The sequence below is a fragment of the Loxodonta africana genome, chromosome 4 (genome assembly GCF_030014295.1).
Source record: "Loxodonta africana isolate mLoxAfr1 chromosome 4, mLoxAfr1.hap2, whole genome shotgun sequence".
NCBI lineage: Eukaryota > Metazoa > Chordata > Mammalia > Proboscidea > Elephantidae > Loxodonta > Loxodonta africana.
In genome coordinates, this window is record NC_087345.1 from 129,463,025 (window position 1) to 129,481,229 (window position 18,205).

At 36.6% G+C, this 18,205-nt stretch overlaps 1 protein-coding gene across 1 annotated transcript in view; it reads right to left on the reverse strand.

Annotated features, from left to right (window-relative positions):
- The window catches only part of LOC111749251 (natural killer cells antigen CD94-like), a 62,278-nt gene extending 54,861 nt beyond the window's left edge, over nt 1-7,417 (reverse strand). Inside the window, exons 1-4 of the mRNA XM_064284621.1 lie at nt 7,232-7,417; nt 5,846-5,938; nt 5,642-5,704; nt 4,601-4,752 (exon numbers count right to left, since the gene is read on the reverse strand). Of these exons, the coding sequence (XP_064140691.1) occupies nt 4,601-4,752; nt 5,642-5,704; nt 5,846-5,938; nt 7,232-7,238 (315 nt within the window). The 5' untranslated portion in view covers nt 7,239-7,417. The remainder of the gene's footprint in view (nt 1-4,600; nt 4,753-5,641; nt 5,705-5,845; nt 5,939-7,231) is intronic.
- Nucleotides 7,418-18,205: the final 10,788 nt, after the last annotated feature.

The window sequence follows — 18,205 nt, forward strand, 5'->3', positions numbered from 1 at the left end:
GATGGGGTAAGAAAGATAACAAGACACACAGGGATTTGCAAGGAACCAGGAGGCAGAAGCTGAAGAAACAAGGGCCTTTCTCCAGAACTGACAGACAGAGAAAGCCTTCCTCTAGAGCTGGCATCCTGAATTTGGACTTCTATCACTGAAATTATGAAAAAATAAATTTCTCTCTGCTAAAGTCACTCACTTGTGGTATTTCTGTTAGAGCAGTACGAGGTAACTAAGACATTTGGTGTGGTAGGAAATATTCTAAGATGGTCCATAAGATTCCTGCTTCCTGGTATAAATGCCCTCTATAACCCACCCCACCTCGACTGAGCCTGGGACATTGAATATGATGGCATGTTACTCCTAGGATAAGATTACCTTACATTGCAAAGGTGAGAAAAATTTTCAGATACAATTAAGTTGATTTGGAGTTAATTAAAAGCCAGGCAAGACTGGGTGGGCCTTATCTAATCAGATGAACATTTTAAAAGAGAGTCTAGAGGTCAAAGATCCAAGAAATCAGAGATACTTTCCTTTTGCCTTTGAAGATGCAAGCAGCCATAATGTGAATTACCTGCAGAGAGCGGTAGCCACTAGTTGCAAGACTTTTAGGAAAATCTTTGTTTTTTGATTGATTGGAGAATAAGATCTCTAAAGCACATGCAAATGACTCTCTTACTGATGGGTAAGCATGAGGCAAGAAAGTTCTGGGCACCCTGAACGACTTGGATTCTCATTCCCCTTGTAAAATATGGAAGCAGTCATATTAGGAACACATATTTCCAAGTAATGGCAAAAAACTTCAATTGTTCTTCAGAATTTAGAGAATTAAGGAAAAGAGACAAAATTGGGTTTGCTCTGAAGCTGGATAACACATGTGAGGAAACTGTCATCTACCGTATAGCAATGGAACTTTCAGCTCTAAGCAAATACATATATATATATACACACACACCCAGAAAGAGCTAACAGAAAGCATTGAAAATATTTTTACTCTTAGAAAGGTGAAGACGGGCTTTCCCAATTTAGTTATGTCATATGAAGCATTGAAATGAGGTTGATATATATTATGTGGTGTTTTTAGCTTTACTTAAATTTGTGCAGAGATAATGTGTAAAAAAAAGCTGCATGAACCTATGAAACTACAATGCATTTAACAATAAACACATAGAATAAAATCTAAATATTCATAACATTGTTTATCTTGGTGCTTGAAAAATTCAAGTACAGGCACAGAAATTTAATCAATTTTAAAATATATGGATTCAAATATGTACAAATTGTATGATAAGACAAAACATTGAAAAATTTATAGAACTAAGAAGTAGATGATTAGTAACAATATAAGAGATAAAAGGTAAACCTGAACCCGCATTGCTCCCCAACCCCAAGAAACACTTAAATAAGCTATTGCTTACAGATAAAACCATGTTTCTCCCCACAATCTTCATCCAAAATACTATCGCTATCATACAACATGCAGTTCTGTTGATTTAGAGGCGGAAACAATGGAAATCTGTAATGAAGACAAAAATATTAGCATCTGGGAAAAGCGTATGGAAATGCTCAGGTGCGATGATGATTCAGGTTAATGATAGAACTTTCAGATGCATTTCGATGAGATATTAACATACGGAATCATTCTTTTTTTTTAAACTATGGTTTTCAGTTTTCAGATTACATTGTTGCACAAACCTTAGTTACTCCCTCTAAAATAAATAGCATTGGGACTAGAGATTTTTTGTTATTGTTCTTTTTACTGTTAATCATTTTGATGCATAATATACTTTATTTTGTTTAAAAATGCATTACCTGACTTAGTCTAGAGAATCAAATCAGAGCTTATAATTCACCATTGTATTATCTGGAAATTACATGTTTATGAATGAAAATAACATTCAAAGTTTACAAACATACAGAAGATAAACCCAGAATATTTGAAACACTGTAAGTATGTTGAGAATTTTGGTTCCAGCAGAATAAAGAAAGGAAGGCATATCCTGCTGTATCTGGACTGCCGGGACTGCTGAGTCAGCGCTCGGGTGTATGTGAGGATGTGAGGATGTGTGCCTGTACGTATATGTCTATGTGTTTGCTCCAAGGCAAAATGGAAACAAAAAGTCAAAAGTTATTTTATGGGCCCAGAACACTAAAGTTCATGTGACCTGAGCATGAACTTGAATTTTCTGGATTGGCCTGCAATTGTATTCTGCTACACTCTTCTCTTTTCTGTAACCTCACACCCTGGGCATGCGATTACTGCAGTGCTCCTGGGTGTTACCTCCACTGATGTGATCTAAGCATAAACTCAGAAAGAGTAGAAAAGGCAGCACCAGGCTGCCAGAAACTTACACATCCCTGGAGAGAGCAGAGCCGTCCTCCCACAGCCACGCACCACGTCTTTTATTATAATAAATGAGTCCAATCCAGTAATAACGGTCATCGGAGATCCTAAAGCTCTGTTTGGAAACAGAGACAAACACTGTAATCTAATTTAAATGTACTCTGGGAACAGTGTATTTTTAAGAAAGTTAATGTCAGAGCGTCAGAATCAGCCTATCAATCGCACAAACTGAATTCATTATTGACTTCTAATTTAGAAGGTACAGCTCTGTGGCTCATACTACTCATTTAACACACCCATTCATTTATGGAGGAAAAAATACCACAAAATCTCACTAAAGGTCTAAAAACATTGTTATAAAAATATAGAAAACATTACCTATTCTGTGAGTTAGAGTTCTCAGGAACATCCCTGTACAGGGGATCCAAAATCCCCGTCTCAAAGCCTATAAAATCAACACTATCTCGAGAGATAAATCTCCTGGGTATGACCTACTCAGCCTTTATTCAGCTCAGCCTCCGCATACATCTAGGGCAATTTATACTTTTTCTGTGTTGTTGTTAGCTGCTGTCAATTTGGTTCCAACAAAACACTGCCCAATCCTGGGCCACCTTCACAATCATTGTTAAGCTTGAGTCCATTGTTGTAGCCACTGTGTCAATCCATCTCACTGAGGGTCTTCCTCTTTTTAGCTCACCCTCTACTTTACCAAGCATAATGCCCTTCTCCAGGGACCGGTTCCTCCTGATAACATGTCCAAAGTATGTGAGGCCAAGTCTTGCCAGCCTCGCTTTCAAGGATCACTCTGGCTGTACTTCTTCCAAGACAGATTTGTTCGTTCTTCTGACACATGGTATATTCAGTATTCTTCACCAACATCATAATTCTAAGGCATCAAATCTTCTTAGGTCTTCCTTATTCATTGTCCAGTACTCACATGCATATGAGGCAGTTGAAATACTGCAGCATGGGTCAGGCACAGCTTAGTCTTTAAAGTGTCGCTTGTGCTTTTCAACACTTCAAAGAGCTCTTTTGCAGCAGATATGCCCAATGAAATATGTTGTTTGACTTCTTGACTGCTGCTTCCATGGGTGTTGATTGCAGATCCAAGTAAAATGAAATCCTTAACAACTTCAATATTTTCCTTGTTAATTGCGATGTTGTTTTTGGTCCAGTTGTGAGGATTTTGGGCCGCTTTATGTTGAGGTATAATCCATACTGAAAGCTGTGGTCTTCGATCTTCATCAGTAAGTTCTTCAGGTCCTTTTCGCTTTCAACTAGAAAAGTTCTGTCATCTGCAAATACTAGGTTGTTAATGAGTCTTACTCCAATCCTAATGTTACATTCTTCTTCATATATTTCAGCTTCTCAAGTTATCTGCTCCGCATACATTTGATTAAGTATGGTGAAGGGGTACAATCTTAACACACACCTTTCCTGACTTTAAACTATGTGGTATTCCCTTCTTCTGTTCAAAGGGCTGCCTCTTGGTGCATGTACAGGTTCCTCATGAGCACAATTCAGTATCCTAGCATTTTATTCTTCATAATTTTATTCACAGTTTGTTATGATCCACACAGTTGAATGTCTTTGCATACTCAAAAAAAACACAGGTAAACATCTTTCTGGTATTCTCTATTTTCAGCCAAGATCCATCTGATGTCAGCAATGATATCCCTCGTGCCACACCTTCTTCTGAATTGAGCTTGAATTTCTGGAAGTCCTCTGTTAGTATACTGCCAAAACCGTTTTTGAGTGATCTTCAGCAAAATTTTAGTTGTGTGTGATATTAATGATATTTTTCAACAATTTTTGCATTCTGTTGGCTTCCTTTTCTTATGAATGGGACCTTAGGAATTGGTAAGTTTTATGACCAGACCCTATTTTCCCTACATTGTATTCCAGAAACATGACAGAAGCTACATAATTATAAAAGAATTTATCAATTCAATTAAAAGAACTAAATATTCCAAAGTCATTTAGTTGGTTCTTTGAATAAAATGGTTAAGCAATGATCTATTACTTTGAAGCCATCCAGAAAATTTCTTTCACTTCATCTGGCATATTGATTTTATTCCTAGATGTAATTCTTTGAGAAATGCTATGTAGGTTTTATAGTGATTGCTTCAAAGTACAAAGTTAATAATCACTATTCAAATACAATCACACATTTACTCTCTGATTAAAGACTTGGTTCAAAATCTTCAGCTTACTTAGATATTATGTTTTCTGGAACAAAGAAAATGTGGAAACATGAGTACATACAAATTCATCTTTGCTTTCCAGCTGAAGAAGACTGGAATTGTGAGAGGCACAGAAATCCCTACTTTCTGCCCAAGTTTTTTGTTCTTTGGAAAAGAAGTAACAATTGCATCGATACCCAATCCACTTCTCTTGGCAAGAACAGCAGTCAGAGCCTAAGATGAAAAATAAAACATGATTGATGACATTGGAGATTTCTAGTATTTGTATTGCTCTTTATTCATTCAAAAACCATTTGCTATTTATTTTTTTCTCTACAACTAGTCTTTGAGCACGCACTACTACATGCACTGCAGTGTGCTACGCTCAGGATTATAAATGTGAACAAGTCAGACACGATCATTTTCCTCATGGAGATTATATTCTAGAGGTAGAGTAAGACATATAATTCCCAATCATTTATCAATTATATCATAATACTTTGGTAAGTGTACAAAAGAAATTTATATATTCACTCAGAAACTGTACTTTAAGCTGGCTCTTACTGTATAATTAGATTTTAAAATTGCAGAAATCTGGGCACTACAATCTGAGACATAACTACTAATAAAATTATAGGTACATTAAAAAAAAAAACTAGTTACAGGACAAATATTCTATAATGGAGATAAGAAAGTATGGGTTATGAGCAGACACAGGCCAGGAATTAGGATTAACTATAATATTTATTGTAGTTTTATTTATAATTTGTTAGTTAATAACATGTACTCATAGAGGACAGAAATCCGTTATCTCATGCTAATATCCTTATACCTCCCAGAAAAAAAAAAAAACCCAGTGCTGTCGAGTTGATTCCGACTCATAGCCACCCTATAGGACAATCCTTATACCTATAACGTATAAATGATGTGCTCTCAATGTAGTTTTATCATTCCTACACTAGAGAACAGTGGAATGAGACTGTCCTAAAATTAGGGAAGTAAACTTATATTACCATATGTGATAAGCTATCATGCTACTCTGTGTTAAAAAAAAAAAGAAAGAAAGAAACTGTCTCTCTTAATGTTCTACCAATACTGAGCATTTCCAAACATTGGAGCCTACCTTCTTGGGGTTCTACGGTGGATCCTGGAGAGGATGTTGGCTGAGTACTTTGTGTGGAAAATGCTGTGAGAAATTTTTAGAAATTTACATAATCAAGTACAGGTTTAAGTGTATCCCTGAGATAATATCACACACTAGCAAAATTCAACGTTTACGATTAGTTTTATCATAGCATTCGTCTTTCTAAGATGCCAAAAAACTTACAATTTTTCAACAAAATTCCCAAAGTAGCCATCAACAAAAGGCACACTACTGCCAAGGTTCCAGAAATCAGGTTCCATAAATTGTTCTGAAAAGCTGTAGAAAAAGAGAGAAAAGGCAAAGACTTAAAGAGCCAATGCAGTGGCTGTAGTACTTAAATGCAAAACCAGTGAGAGAAAGTCCAGAACTGTCAGGATCCACAGCACAGATATGTGGAGAAACATTTGAGTCTTTAGGTCTTTTATGTGATAACACTATCATCCAATACCAACTTTTTTGTGTGTGTGCGTTAAATTATTCCTCAGTAAGATTATCCACACATTTTCATCTCTACCAATTCTGTAGGTATATTTAACATTAGATTTTTTCTTTGTTTTTAATTGGCAAAGAAATGTAGAGATCTAGTGCAAAAAGAGATCAAGGGGCTCCAACTTCTGTTTTATGTGCTTACATTACAGGCATTTACTTTTATTCTCTCAAGAAAAATCAGAAGGTAAATAGCCTGGTTCCCACCAGGTCGATGAGAAAATTGAGGGTCCAAGAATAACATCGTTTTCTCAAGGTATCAAAGCTAGCAAGTGTGCAAGTCAGACATAAAATTCAATCCTGTCTAAGCCCAGTGTCTTTCATGTACCGTACTCTACCATTGTCACTGGCAACAACACTATTGGTGGTATGTCTTTCTGCTAATCTCAGTACAGGCTCTGCTTTGAGGAATATTTTCCTGCTCATAGCTCTGTAGAAGAGCACTTTGAAACTGAGGATGAGAGATTCCAAAACCAACGTAGAGAGTAATTCTCTGGAGTGCTGAGTTCACTTCCTAGTATATTGAATTATGATATAGAAACAACCCTTTTTTTTTTTGCTCTTACCCGAAGTTACTTGGTTATAGCCTTTCTCCTGAAACTATTCAACTTTAGGAGATGATGCATGGACTTTAGCATACTCCCAAAGAGTAATGTCACTGAAAATAATACCATGTTCAAACAGTCTGGGTGACATTTGGGAGTCGCAAGATAAGCGCTAAAAAAATAATATAAACACTTTTAAGCATTGTATCATTTATATCTGGCATTATCTTTTTATTCCTGTGCTAGAATTATATTGATCATAATATAACCAGATGAATTCGTTTCTCATTTAGAATTTAGACGTATCCATATCAGAAGCCATTCTGTGGAAAAGCTTTCCAGGCTATTTTTCAGTTACAGAATAATGAAGCAAGAAAATAAAATAAATGTAGAAGGTACAGACACAGGGAAAGACTGAAAAATTCACTGTGCATTATAACTCTTTCTCTTAAAGCTCTGCCCTTAAATTAGCCATGTCCATGGGCTGCCTTTTTTGCGTCCCTTTATCAGTTGATTTTCTGACCGGAGGCACACGTACCTGCCATGAGAGATGATGTCCCAAGGTGGATGCAGGGAAAACACAAGGAGTGCTTGCTGGGGAAGAGTGGTGTTCGATCCCAGAACTGGGCTGGAAGCAAAGGAATCCGGAGAAATTTAAAAGAAAAAGAGAAACAAAAAATGTGTATTTACAGGATGTTCCTGAAGCATCTACTGGTGAGCCACAGTTGTGTAGTACTGAGCAAGAAGAGGTAAAACTACCAGCTTCTAAAATGTTCTGGATATCACAATACAGGAAATTCTCACTGTATTTTGCAATAGAAACCCTTTGATTAGCAGAAAAGAAGATGAGAGGGAGTTTGTGTTTTGTTTTTACTTTTAGTGTTTCAACATCAAAGTCATCTTCAAAATATATTTGGAAAATATCAAAAAATGGACAAACAAAAGGTAAATTTATGTACTGCAATAAAATTCTACATATAATTTTCCTATTTTAATAATAATAAAAATTAATTTTGCATGAAACACAGTTTAAATCTTTTTAAATATGATAACTCATATGTTTATAAAAATGAAGGGATAAGGAAGATACTATACATATCCTACTTTACCAGTGAGAAAATTGAGGCCAAGTAGGGCTAAGTAACTTGTCCAAGAGTACTTAGGTTTGAAACTTAAGCAATCCTGCTCTGGGGCACATGAACAATATATTTTAAATCAAACCCATTTCTCTGTGTTTATTATTTTCTGTAGATTTTTATTTCTTTTCTACTAGACAGACTCGTTGGTCTAACTGTGTCTCATTTCTGTATTTCCCATTCCAGCCTCATTAAATCAGCCAGGGCTGGCAAAGGAAAAAACGTAGAACCAGAGTATCTTCTTGTCTTAGGGTTCTCCAAAGAAACAGAACTGGTGAGACCTCTGTATCTAGAATGAGAGAAATTTACTTCAAGAGAAGTGCTCACACAATTATGGGGCTTGAAAGTTCAAAAGTCATAGGTCAAGTGACAAGCTGAAGACTTCTGCTGATCACGGGATTGTAGGGGCTGGCCAGTCCAAAATCTGTAGGTCAGGCACCAGGGGGAGACTACCTCAGGCTTGCGTCCCAAGACCTGTAGGTCAGATGAGAGAAAAGTAGAGAGTTGAGAAAGAAAGAGGGAGAGAGTTCTGCCAAAGTATCTGTTAATAGCCTGAAGGCAGACAATAACCTAAGGAAAACCACTTTCAACCGGTTGATTGATTATATTAGGTTACATTACACAAGGTTGTTACATTATGTTATAGAGCAGCAAGTAGTCTAGTATTTGGCCAAACCACTGGCAATCAAAGCTTAGCCAAGTTGACACATACAGTTAAATATCAAACCTCTCATTACTGTTATATGTATATAAACACACACCCATCGGTGCTCTAAAGCTCCCTCTCCTGATGTGAAGGCTAAAAGTGTGTGTCAAGTTGGCTGGGCCACGATTCTCAGTGCTTTGGCTGTCATGATGTAATTCGACAGCTATGTAATGATGTAATTACCTCCATGATGAGATCTGCTATGAGCAGCCAATGAGTTGAAAGGGAATTTCCTTGGAAGCATGGCCTGCATTCATTATATGTGGACTTTCTGGCAAAGCTCACTGACTTTTCCTCACCCTGGATCCTGCTGCTGCCTCCTGTTCTGTTCATCTGACCTCCAGTTCTTGGGACTTGAGCTAGCAGCTTACCCACCAGTCTTGGGATTTGTCAGCCTCCACAGCCTGTGAGCCAGAAACCTGTTTTCTCACCTGCAGATCTCAGCTACATGAGCCAGGAGAAGACTCCAGGCTAACCCATGGCCTTGGACCTTCTAGTCTCTACAACGATGTGAACCATTTTCTCGATATAAATCTCTCTCTCTCTCTTTGTCTGTATATATATATATATATATATATATATATACATATATAAGCTGAAAAAAACCAAACCTGTTGCCGTTGAAGTGATTCTGACTCATAGCGACCCTATAGGACAGAGTAGAACTACCCCATAAAGTTTCCAAGGAGAGCTTGGTGGATTCAAACTGCTGACCTTTTGCTTAGCAGCCATAGCACTTAACCACTACGCCACCATGGTTATATATATATATATGCTTTACTGGTTTTGCTTCTCTAGAGAACCCAGCCTAAAACACCTGGTTTAAGCTCACACTTCAATACTTCACTCACTTTGCCTTAAAATCTTTCAAGACCTTAAACTCCAATGTTCCAGTTCCTTAAGATCCTTTGAACATGACTGTAGCTGTTCTAATAAACCCTATTTTTACTAATATGTTAATTATTGTAATTGTTTATTGTGTTATCTCATCCAGATAATATTCTTTTATTTCAATTAACATTCTTATGTCTTCAAAAGAGGACATTAATGGGAATTTCAAATGTAAGAGAGATAGGTAGAGTGAGCATCTTGAGAGCAGGAACCTTCCTTGATCCGTAATGTAGTTTCTAGACATACAATCTACCGTTCATCTCATATAAAAGCAAACTCCAGAATAAGTTTCGTGGGTTTTTTTATTTTTTTTGTTTTCTAAGCATTACAATTTACCTATAGAGTGCAAAATGTTAACACACTTGGCTGCTCACAGGAAGGTTGGAAGTTCGAGTCTACCCAGATGTACCTTGGAAGAAAGGCCTGGAAATCTACTTCCAAAAAACATCCATTGAAAATCACATGGAGTATGGTTTTACTTTGATACACATGGGGTCACTATGAGTCAGAATCAACTTAGTGGTAACTAACCAAAACAAAAAACCAAACCCATTTCTGTCAAGTCGATTCTGACTCGTAACAACCCAATAGAACAGAGTAGAACTGCCCCATAGGGTTTCCAAGGAGCACCTGGTGGATTCGAACTGCTGACCTTTTGTTTAGCAGTCATAGGCCCTAAGCACTTCGCCACCAAGACTCCAACGATAGCTAGTATGTTTTTCTTACTATTCCTATAGATGAACCTTTTTGTAAAGATAAGCGTTTCATCATCAACAACAACAAAACAAGATTTGTGGCTTGATTTCTTAGCTTCCATGAATTCAAAAATTTTTCATCTTTTTAATTTGTGTGCATTGTGTTTATAAAGTTGCTTTTACTCCACCACTGTAATTGCTAAAATCTAGATCCTTATTGAAAAAATGTGAATATGAAATTTCCTTCATCTAGCTTTTATGCAAATCCAAGTTGAGAGACATAGTGTTTATAATGACACTTTGCATAATTTGAAACCTATTGTCCCTTTTTTTTTGAACACTTTATTCTGTTTTAGGTGAAAGTTTACTTAGCAAATTAGTTTCCCATTCAACAATTTATACAAAATTTTTTCCATGACATTGGTTGCTATCGCAACAACGTGTCAGCACTCTCCCCATTTCAACCCTGTCTTCTTCATTTCCAGTCCTCCTGTTTCCCTGCCCCCCTTGACTCTTCATCTTTGTTTTTGGTCTCATATAGTTGATTGTTCTAAGGTACACATTCCTCATTGGTGTTATTTTTTTTTTTTTATAGGCCAATCCACTCTTTGGCGGAAAAGTGACCTCGGGAGTGGCTTCAGTTCCAGGTTAAAAGGGCGTCTTTATCAATTCAGTAAGTTTGATTTTTTTTTTATAAATTTGAGTTTTGTTCTACATTTTTTCCCCCATTCTAACCAGGATCTTGCATTGTATGCCTAGTCAGAGCATTCGTTAGTGGTTGCCAGGCACTATTAGTTCTTCGGGTCTCAAGCTAGCGGAGGCTGTGTTTCATGTGGGCCATTAGTCCAACGGCCTAGTTGCTTCCTGGAGTCTTTGGTTTCCTTCGATCTCCTTTGCTCCAAATGGGAAGAGACCAATAGTTGTATCTTAGACGACCACTCGCAAGCTTTTAAGATTCCCAGACCTACTCACCAAACTCATATGTAGAACATTATCTTCATGAACTGTACTGTGCCAGTTGACCTAGTTGTCCCCCAAGACTATGGTCTTTAGCCTTCAAGCCCGTTAACTTAGTCCCACCAAATGTTTGGATTTATGTCTAAGAAGTTTCCATAACTGTGTCTTCTGTGTGCTCTATTTTATGTATGAGTATATTCAAATGCCCACAAGTATACCTAAATGCACACACCTACTCCCATACACCCTCCCACACCTATGAAGCAACATATCTACCTATGGAACCACTCACAAATTTTTGGTTGTCATTACTGTTGTTGCAGAATTGTATATGTTATAGCATCTACCACAGTTGTCCTTTATTCTTAGGTATCCCTCAGTGTCTTCACTTACCTTGATCACATTGTGCTGACTTCTCCAATATTTTTTGTTGTCTTCACCAGAACTAACACGTGTCTACTATTTTGTAAGTGGTTCTCCCTTCCTCCCCTCCCATCCCTGGTAGCCATCACAGAATGTTGTTTTCTGTGTGTAAACCTACTCTTGAATTTTTATGAAGTGATACCTTGCAACATTTGTTCTTTTGTGATTGATTTATTTCACTCAGCATAACGTCCTCCAGATCATCCACGTTATGTTTCACACACTCTTCATTATTCTTTATCATTTCAAAGCATTTCATTGCATGTGTATACCACAGAATCTACCCTTTCTTTGTTTCACTGTTGGACAACACCAAATCAGCAGAGAGCTGCTTAATTTTGTCCATCTTTCGTCCAATATAAAAATGTCTTAAATGGTAGGAACTTAAGATTTTGCCTACAACTTTTGTATTGTATGTGACAAATTTGTGAGAATTGTGACACAATAGACACAAAAAGGGATTATTACTATACATTTAACACTAACAGGATCAGTTATTTTGAGGGCATTATTCTAATTTTTCAGAACCACGCTTTGTGATATTGAAATCATTCATTCTTAGTTCATTGACTCAGAAGTAAAAAAGTCAGCAAGGACATTTCCAATAGAAGAACTCTAGCCTCAAGTTACAAATATATACATACACACACAGACACACACCACATATATATGTATACATATGTGAAAAACCATTTGCCATTGAGTCAATTCTGACTTATGGTGCCCTCATGTGTATCAGATTAAAACTGCACACCCAGAATCTCTCTCTCTCTCAAGCCCTGGTGACGCAGTGATTAAGTGCTTGGCTGCTAACTGAAAGGTTGGTGGTTCTAACCGGCCAGCCATGCTCCAAAGGAGAAAGATGTGGCAGTCTGCTTCTGTAAAGATTTAGAACCTTGGAAACCCTATGAGACAGCTCTACCCTGTCCGACAAGGTCACTATGAGTCAGAGTCAACTTGATGGGAATGAGTTTGGTTTTACACACACACACACACACACTCATATACATCTACATATACACATTATGTATCTCTAGAGTCCTGGTGTCACAGTGGTTAAAGCCATTGACTGCTAACTGAAAGGTTGGCAGTTGGAAACTACCAGCAGGCCTGTGGAAGAAAGATGTGGCAATCTACTTTCACAGAGTGCCTTGGAAACCCTATGGGTTCACTATGAGTTGGAATGACCTTGACAGCAGTGGGTTATATATATACTCGTTTTGATGTTTTTTTTTAATCAGAACTGACTCAATAGCACCTAACAACAACAATAACAACAAAGGCAGAATATTTGAAACATGGGAGGATGCTGAGAATATTGGACTCCATCAGAATAAAGAATATACCGCTTTCATGTGCTTCCTCTATGTATGCGAGCTTGTGTGCATGCACATATTATGCGCTTGTACCAAAGCGAAAAAAAAAATCATATATTAAAAGTTCACCAGTTTTCATATCACTTGAGCAAGGATTGGATGTTCTGTGTTGGGCTAAAATCGTATTTAGTTACACCACGCACCTTTCAGTCATGTCATGCCCTAGACGGTTTACCTTTGTTGTAGTGCTCCTAGGTGGTACCTGCACTGATGAGATCCAAGTATTAACTCACAGAGAACAGAAAAGGTATCTGACTACCAGAAACTTACAGATCCTGGGAGGGAGCAGAGCCGTCCTCCCACAACAAGGTACCACATATTTCATTATAAGAGATCCCAAGCCAGTAAAACTGTCGACAGTAGTTCAAAAAATCCTGCTTGGAAACACAGACAGACATATTAAGCTAACTTGAAGCTACTCTGGGATTGATATGCATCAGAGTTGGCCTATCAATCACACAAACCAAATTCATTTTTAACTTCCAATTTAGAAGGTGCAGTCACAGGGCTCGTATTTCTTTTATCAGATGTATTCGTTTATGAAGAAAAAAACAATACCACAATATCTCACTTCACATTGGCGTGCATTATGCTATAAAGGGAGTCAGAGTTTTCATGGAACACTTTCTTCATAGAGGATCACCACTGAAGTTTGATTGCAAATCAAAAGTATCTTAAGGGATAAATATGGATATAATCTGCTAAACCTATACTCCACACAGGCTCTGCGTACAGCTAGAGAAATTTTCACTATTTGTTAAGAAGAGGGCAATTTTTATGATGCTGTTTTTGTTGTTAGTTACTACTGATTCAGTTTTGACTGATGGCAACCCACTGTATTACAGAGTAAAACTACTCCATAGAATTTTCTTGGCTGTAATCTTAATGGAAAAAGATAGCCAAGGATTTTTTCCGCACTGATTGGTTTTGAACCACTAACCTTTAGAACAGCGGTTGAGTGTAATCCTTTTGTGCCATTTAATATCCCATTTATTGGTTCTACAATATAGCCCAGAGATGTGGCAAAGCAATATAAGTACAAAAGAAGTTAAATTCAATTAAAAGAACTAAAAATTACAGTCATTTGATTGGTTTCTTGAGTGAGTAAAAGCAGTCATCTCACATTTCTTCTTTGACTTCTCACTAAAAAGTTTCTTGCACTTTATCTAACATCTTGATTTTTATCCCCATGATGTAAATCTTTGAGGATTTTTATGAGGTTTAAAGTGATTGTTTCAAGGTACAAGAAATTAATAGATCATTTTTCAAATTGTGAAAGAAAATTATAAATTTTACTTTATGAGAACAGAGAGAGTTCTCTTTCCCACGACACTAAAGGTCATCTTATTAAATGTTAGAAATCTATGTGCTATATAATCATAAATATATATAGTTTTAATGCCTATAGTATGTCTTAAACTATAACTAACCTTTAGAAGTAGCTTGCCTTGTTGCACATAATTGCATCTATCAGGCTCGCTGAAACACTCAAAGATTAAGGAACGTAACCTGTTTCCAAGACTCCAGAGGTCTTGTAACGATGGCTCACTGATTTTGTGATCATCTTTCTATTTAAGCTTTGATAATGCTTGAGCACACACTGCTCTCTTATAAGATTTATGTATTCTGGCATAATCATCAATGTATCAAAGTTTTTTTGGTCAAAGTTATGAATAGAATTGTACATAAACACTTTGAAATTTTTATTAATTGGAGCACTCATTTCCACAAGAAGTAGTTTGTTGCCTAATTTGCAAATTTACTGTGGAATCTGCGTAGGGATATGCTAATGGTGCTCTGAGTTGTATATTTTTGAGAAAATGTAGCCATCTATGAACTCTCTGATTAAAGACTTGAGTCAAAGTGTTCAGCTCATTTTGATGTTATATTTTTCTGAGTCAAAAAAATGTGGGAAACAAAAATAAAGTACATGCCAATTCATCTCTGCTTTTCAGTTGAAGTAGACTGGAATTCTGAGAAGCACAGAAATTTCTACTTTCTGCCCAAGTTTTTTCTTCATTCAAAATGAGGTAACAGCTGCATCAGTACCCAATCCACTATTCTGGACAAGAACAGCAGTCGGAGTTTAAGAAAAAAAAAAAAAAAACAGGATTGATGGCTCTGAACATTTAAAAATTTCAATGCTATTTACCCATTCAAAAATCACTTGTTTTTTATTTATATTTTCCACAAATATTCTTTGAGAATCTACTATATATGTTTACACCACAGCACACTATGTTCAGAGAATATTAATGTGACCAGGTCAGAAATGATCTTTTTCCCCATGAAGTTTATATTCTAGAGCTGGAGTCAGAATTATATAATTTCTAATCATTTATTAATTACATTTAATAATACCTTTGGTAAGTATACAAAATAAATTCATTATAATAAGACTGCACGTAGTTGGAGATGGAATGGGAGAAAGCTAGAAAACTCTTTTTTTTTTTTTTTTAATTTCTTAAGAAAAGATCCCAAAGCTGAGCTCTGCAGTATAAACAGGATAACTAGCTCAAAAAAAGGGAGTCTTTAATGGAGAAAGCCTTTTAATGTATTTCCTGAGTCAGAAAAGAAGATAGTGCATTGGTGGAATTCTGGCTGCACAGTGGTTAAAGTGCTCAGCTGCTAACTAAAAGGTCAAAATGTTAGTCATTTGAATCCACCAGCTGATCTGCCAGAGAAAGACGTGGCAGTCTGTTCCCGTAAAGATTACAGCCTTGGACACCCTGTGGGGCAGTTCTACCCTATCGTATAAAGTTGCTATGAGTGGAGTATGGGGCTTACCTTCCTGGAGATCTACGATGAGTCCTGGAGAGAATGCTATAAGAAACAATTAGAAATTTACTCAATTAGGTGCAGATTTAAGGGAAGCCATGAGATTACAAAATATTACACATTAGTAAATAAAATCTCTATGACTAAATGATTTTATCACGGATTTGATCTTCATAAATACTTGTCTAGAGAAACTTGCCAATTATTCAATAAAATTCCAAAGATAGCCATCAACAAAAGACATATTACTCCTAAGATTCCAGAAATCGATCTCCATGCAGTGGTCTGAAAAACTAGAAAAAGAGAGATAAGGCAAAGATTAAAGAGCAAACAAAGGGGCTGAAGTTTAAAAACAGAAGCCAGTTAGAAAGATTTCAAAAACTTTTTTAATTTTATGTCAATGAAACTTGAATGACAAAGACATTCAACTCAGGACTCCACCCAACGCCAAGGCTTTTATGTGGTGTACTTTATTCTTCAGTGAAACTATCCATGCATTTTCTGTGCTATCATCTCCATCTCTAGAAGACAGTAAAGCAAATTTACCATTATCTTTTTTTAATTGGTAAAGAAGCTTCTAGAATAAAAAGAGATCAATAAGCTCAACTGCTGCTTTAGGAACTTACAAAGCAGACATTTACTTTTATTCTGTCAACAAAATAAAAAAGTAAAAAGTATGATTGCCATTGGGTAGATGAGAAAACTGAGGGTTCAAGAACACCATTATTTTCTCAAGGTGTCAAAGTGAATAAGTGTCCATTTCTTGAGTAAGATATCAAATTAAAGGTGTCTTTTTAGAGTCTTTCCTTTAACACTTTCTGTCATTGTCACGAACAATAACACTCTCTGGAGTGTGCCCTTGTGCTAATCTTAATGCAGGCTCTGCTCTGAGAAATGTCTTCCTGATCATAGCTCTGTGGCGGTATTACAGCGAAGAGATGAGACAGGAGCACTCTGGATCTGGTTCGGAAAGTTCCATGACCCATGCTAATACCTTGAGGAACTGGGTTCATTTCTCAGTACACTGAATTATGATATATAAACAACCTTTGTTACAAGAACTTTACATTTTCTCATACCCAAAATTATTTGCTTATGGACTTTCCCCCAGAACAAATCATCCCGTGTGAACACAGCATCAATCTTAGATGATTCTGCATTAACGTCAGCACACCCCCAAAGAGTGTTGTTTTACTTAACAACAGTATAATGAGTCAAATTCTAAAACTGGGTGATCTTTGGATCTTTGGATACAAATGGTCAATTTTTTAACAAAACACTTTGAAGCATTGTCTCGTTAATATTTGGCATTCTCCGTTTCTGTGATAGAATTGAGGCCAATTTTGTTCTTTTTCAGAATTTAGAGGTACCTCTATCAAAAACCACTCTTTAAACCTGTTAAACATCACAAAATGTTTTCTAGATTAGAAAATTTACAATTAGAAAATTAAAATCAATGTGGAAAGTACAGCCACATGGCTAGCCTAAAAATGCCCTCTGTCATTTATGCCCATTTCTCTTAAAGCTCGGCCCTGATACCAGTCATATCCCCGAGATATCTTTCCTGGACATGTCATATCTGTATAATCTTATTGGGGGAACGCATACCTGCCATGAGCAATGATGCTCCAAGGCTGATGCAGGGAAGGCCCAGATGAATGCTGTCAGGAGAAGAGCACTGCTGGGTCAGAGAGTTGAGCTGGAGGCTATGGAATTCAAAGGTGTGTATGAGGAAATTTAAAAGAAAAATTGCATATTTAAACAATGTTCTTGACTCATCTGTTGGTGAGCCAAATATGTGTAATATGAGCAAGGAGCTGTAAAATGACCAGCTTCTAAAATGTTCCAGATATCACAAAACAGGAAATGCTCACTGTACTTTTGAAAAACGAACCCTATGATTAGCACCAAAGAAGTGAGAGGGAGTCTTTTTTCATATGTTTGAACATCATAGTCAGCTAAAAAATATATTTGGAAAATACTGAAAAAATAGACAAAGGTAAATATTTAGTATAATAAAAATTCTACACAGAATTTTCCTCTCTTAACCATAATAAATATTCACTTTGTGTAAAATACAGTTTAAAGCATTTTACATGTATTAATTCATGAGTATAAAAATGGCTTGATAAGGAATATACTGTAAAGATCCTTAATAGAGGAGAAAGCTGAGGTCCAGTAGAGCCAAGTAAATTGTCCAAGATCACTTCAATTTGAAATCTAGGCAGTCTTGCTCCAGAGTTCATGTGCAATATATTTCAAATCAAGTCCAATGCTTTCTGTCTGTATTTTCTGGAGATTTTAATTTCTTTTCTTTTGCACAAAGTGGATGGTCTAACCGCCTCTCGTTTCTGTGTTTCCCACCTCTGTCTCATTTACATCAAGGAGAGGCAAAGGTTTAAAAGGTAGAACCAGGATATCTTCCCATTACTGTTATATGTTTACACCCATATACACAAACACACATACACACTTGGAGGTCAAAAAGGTAGAATCAGAGTATCTTCCCATTTCTGTGTACACACACACAAACACCTATGCACACTCACA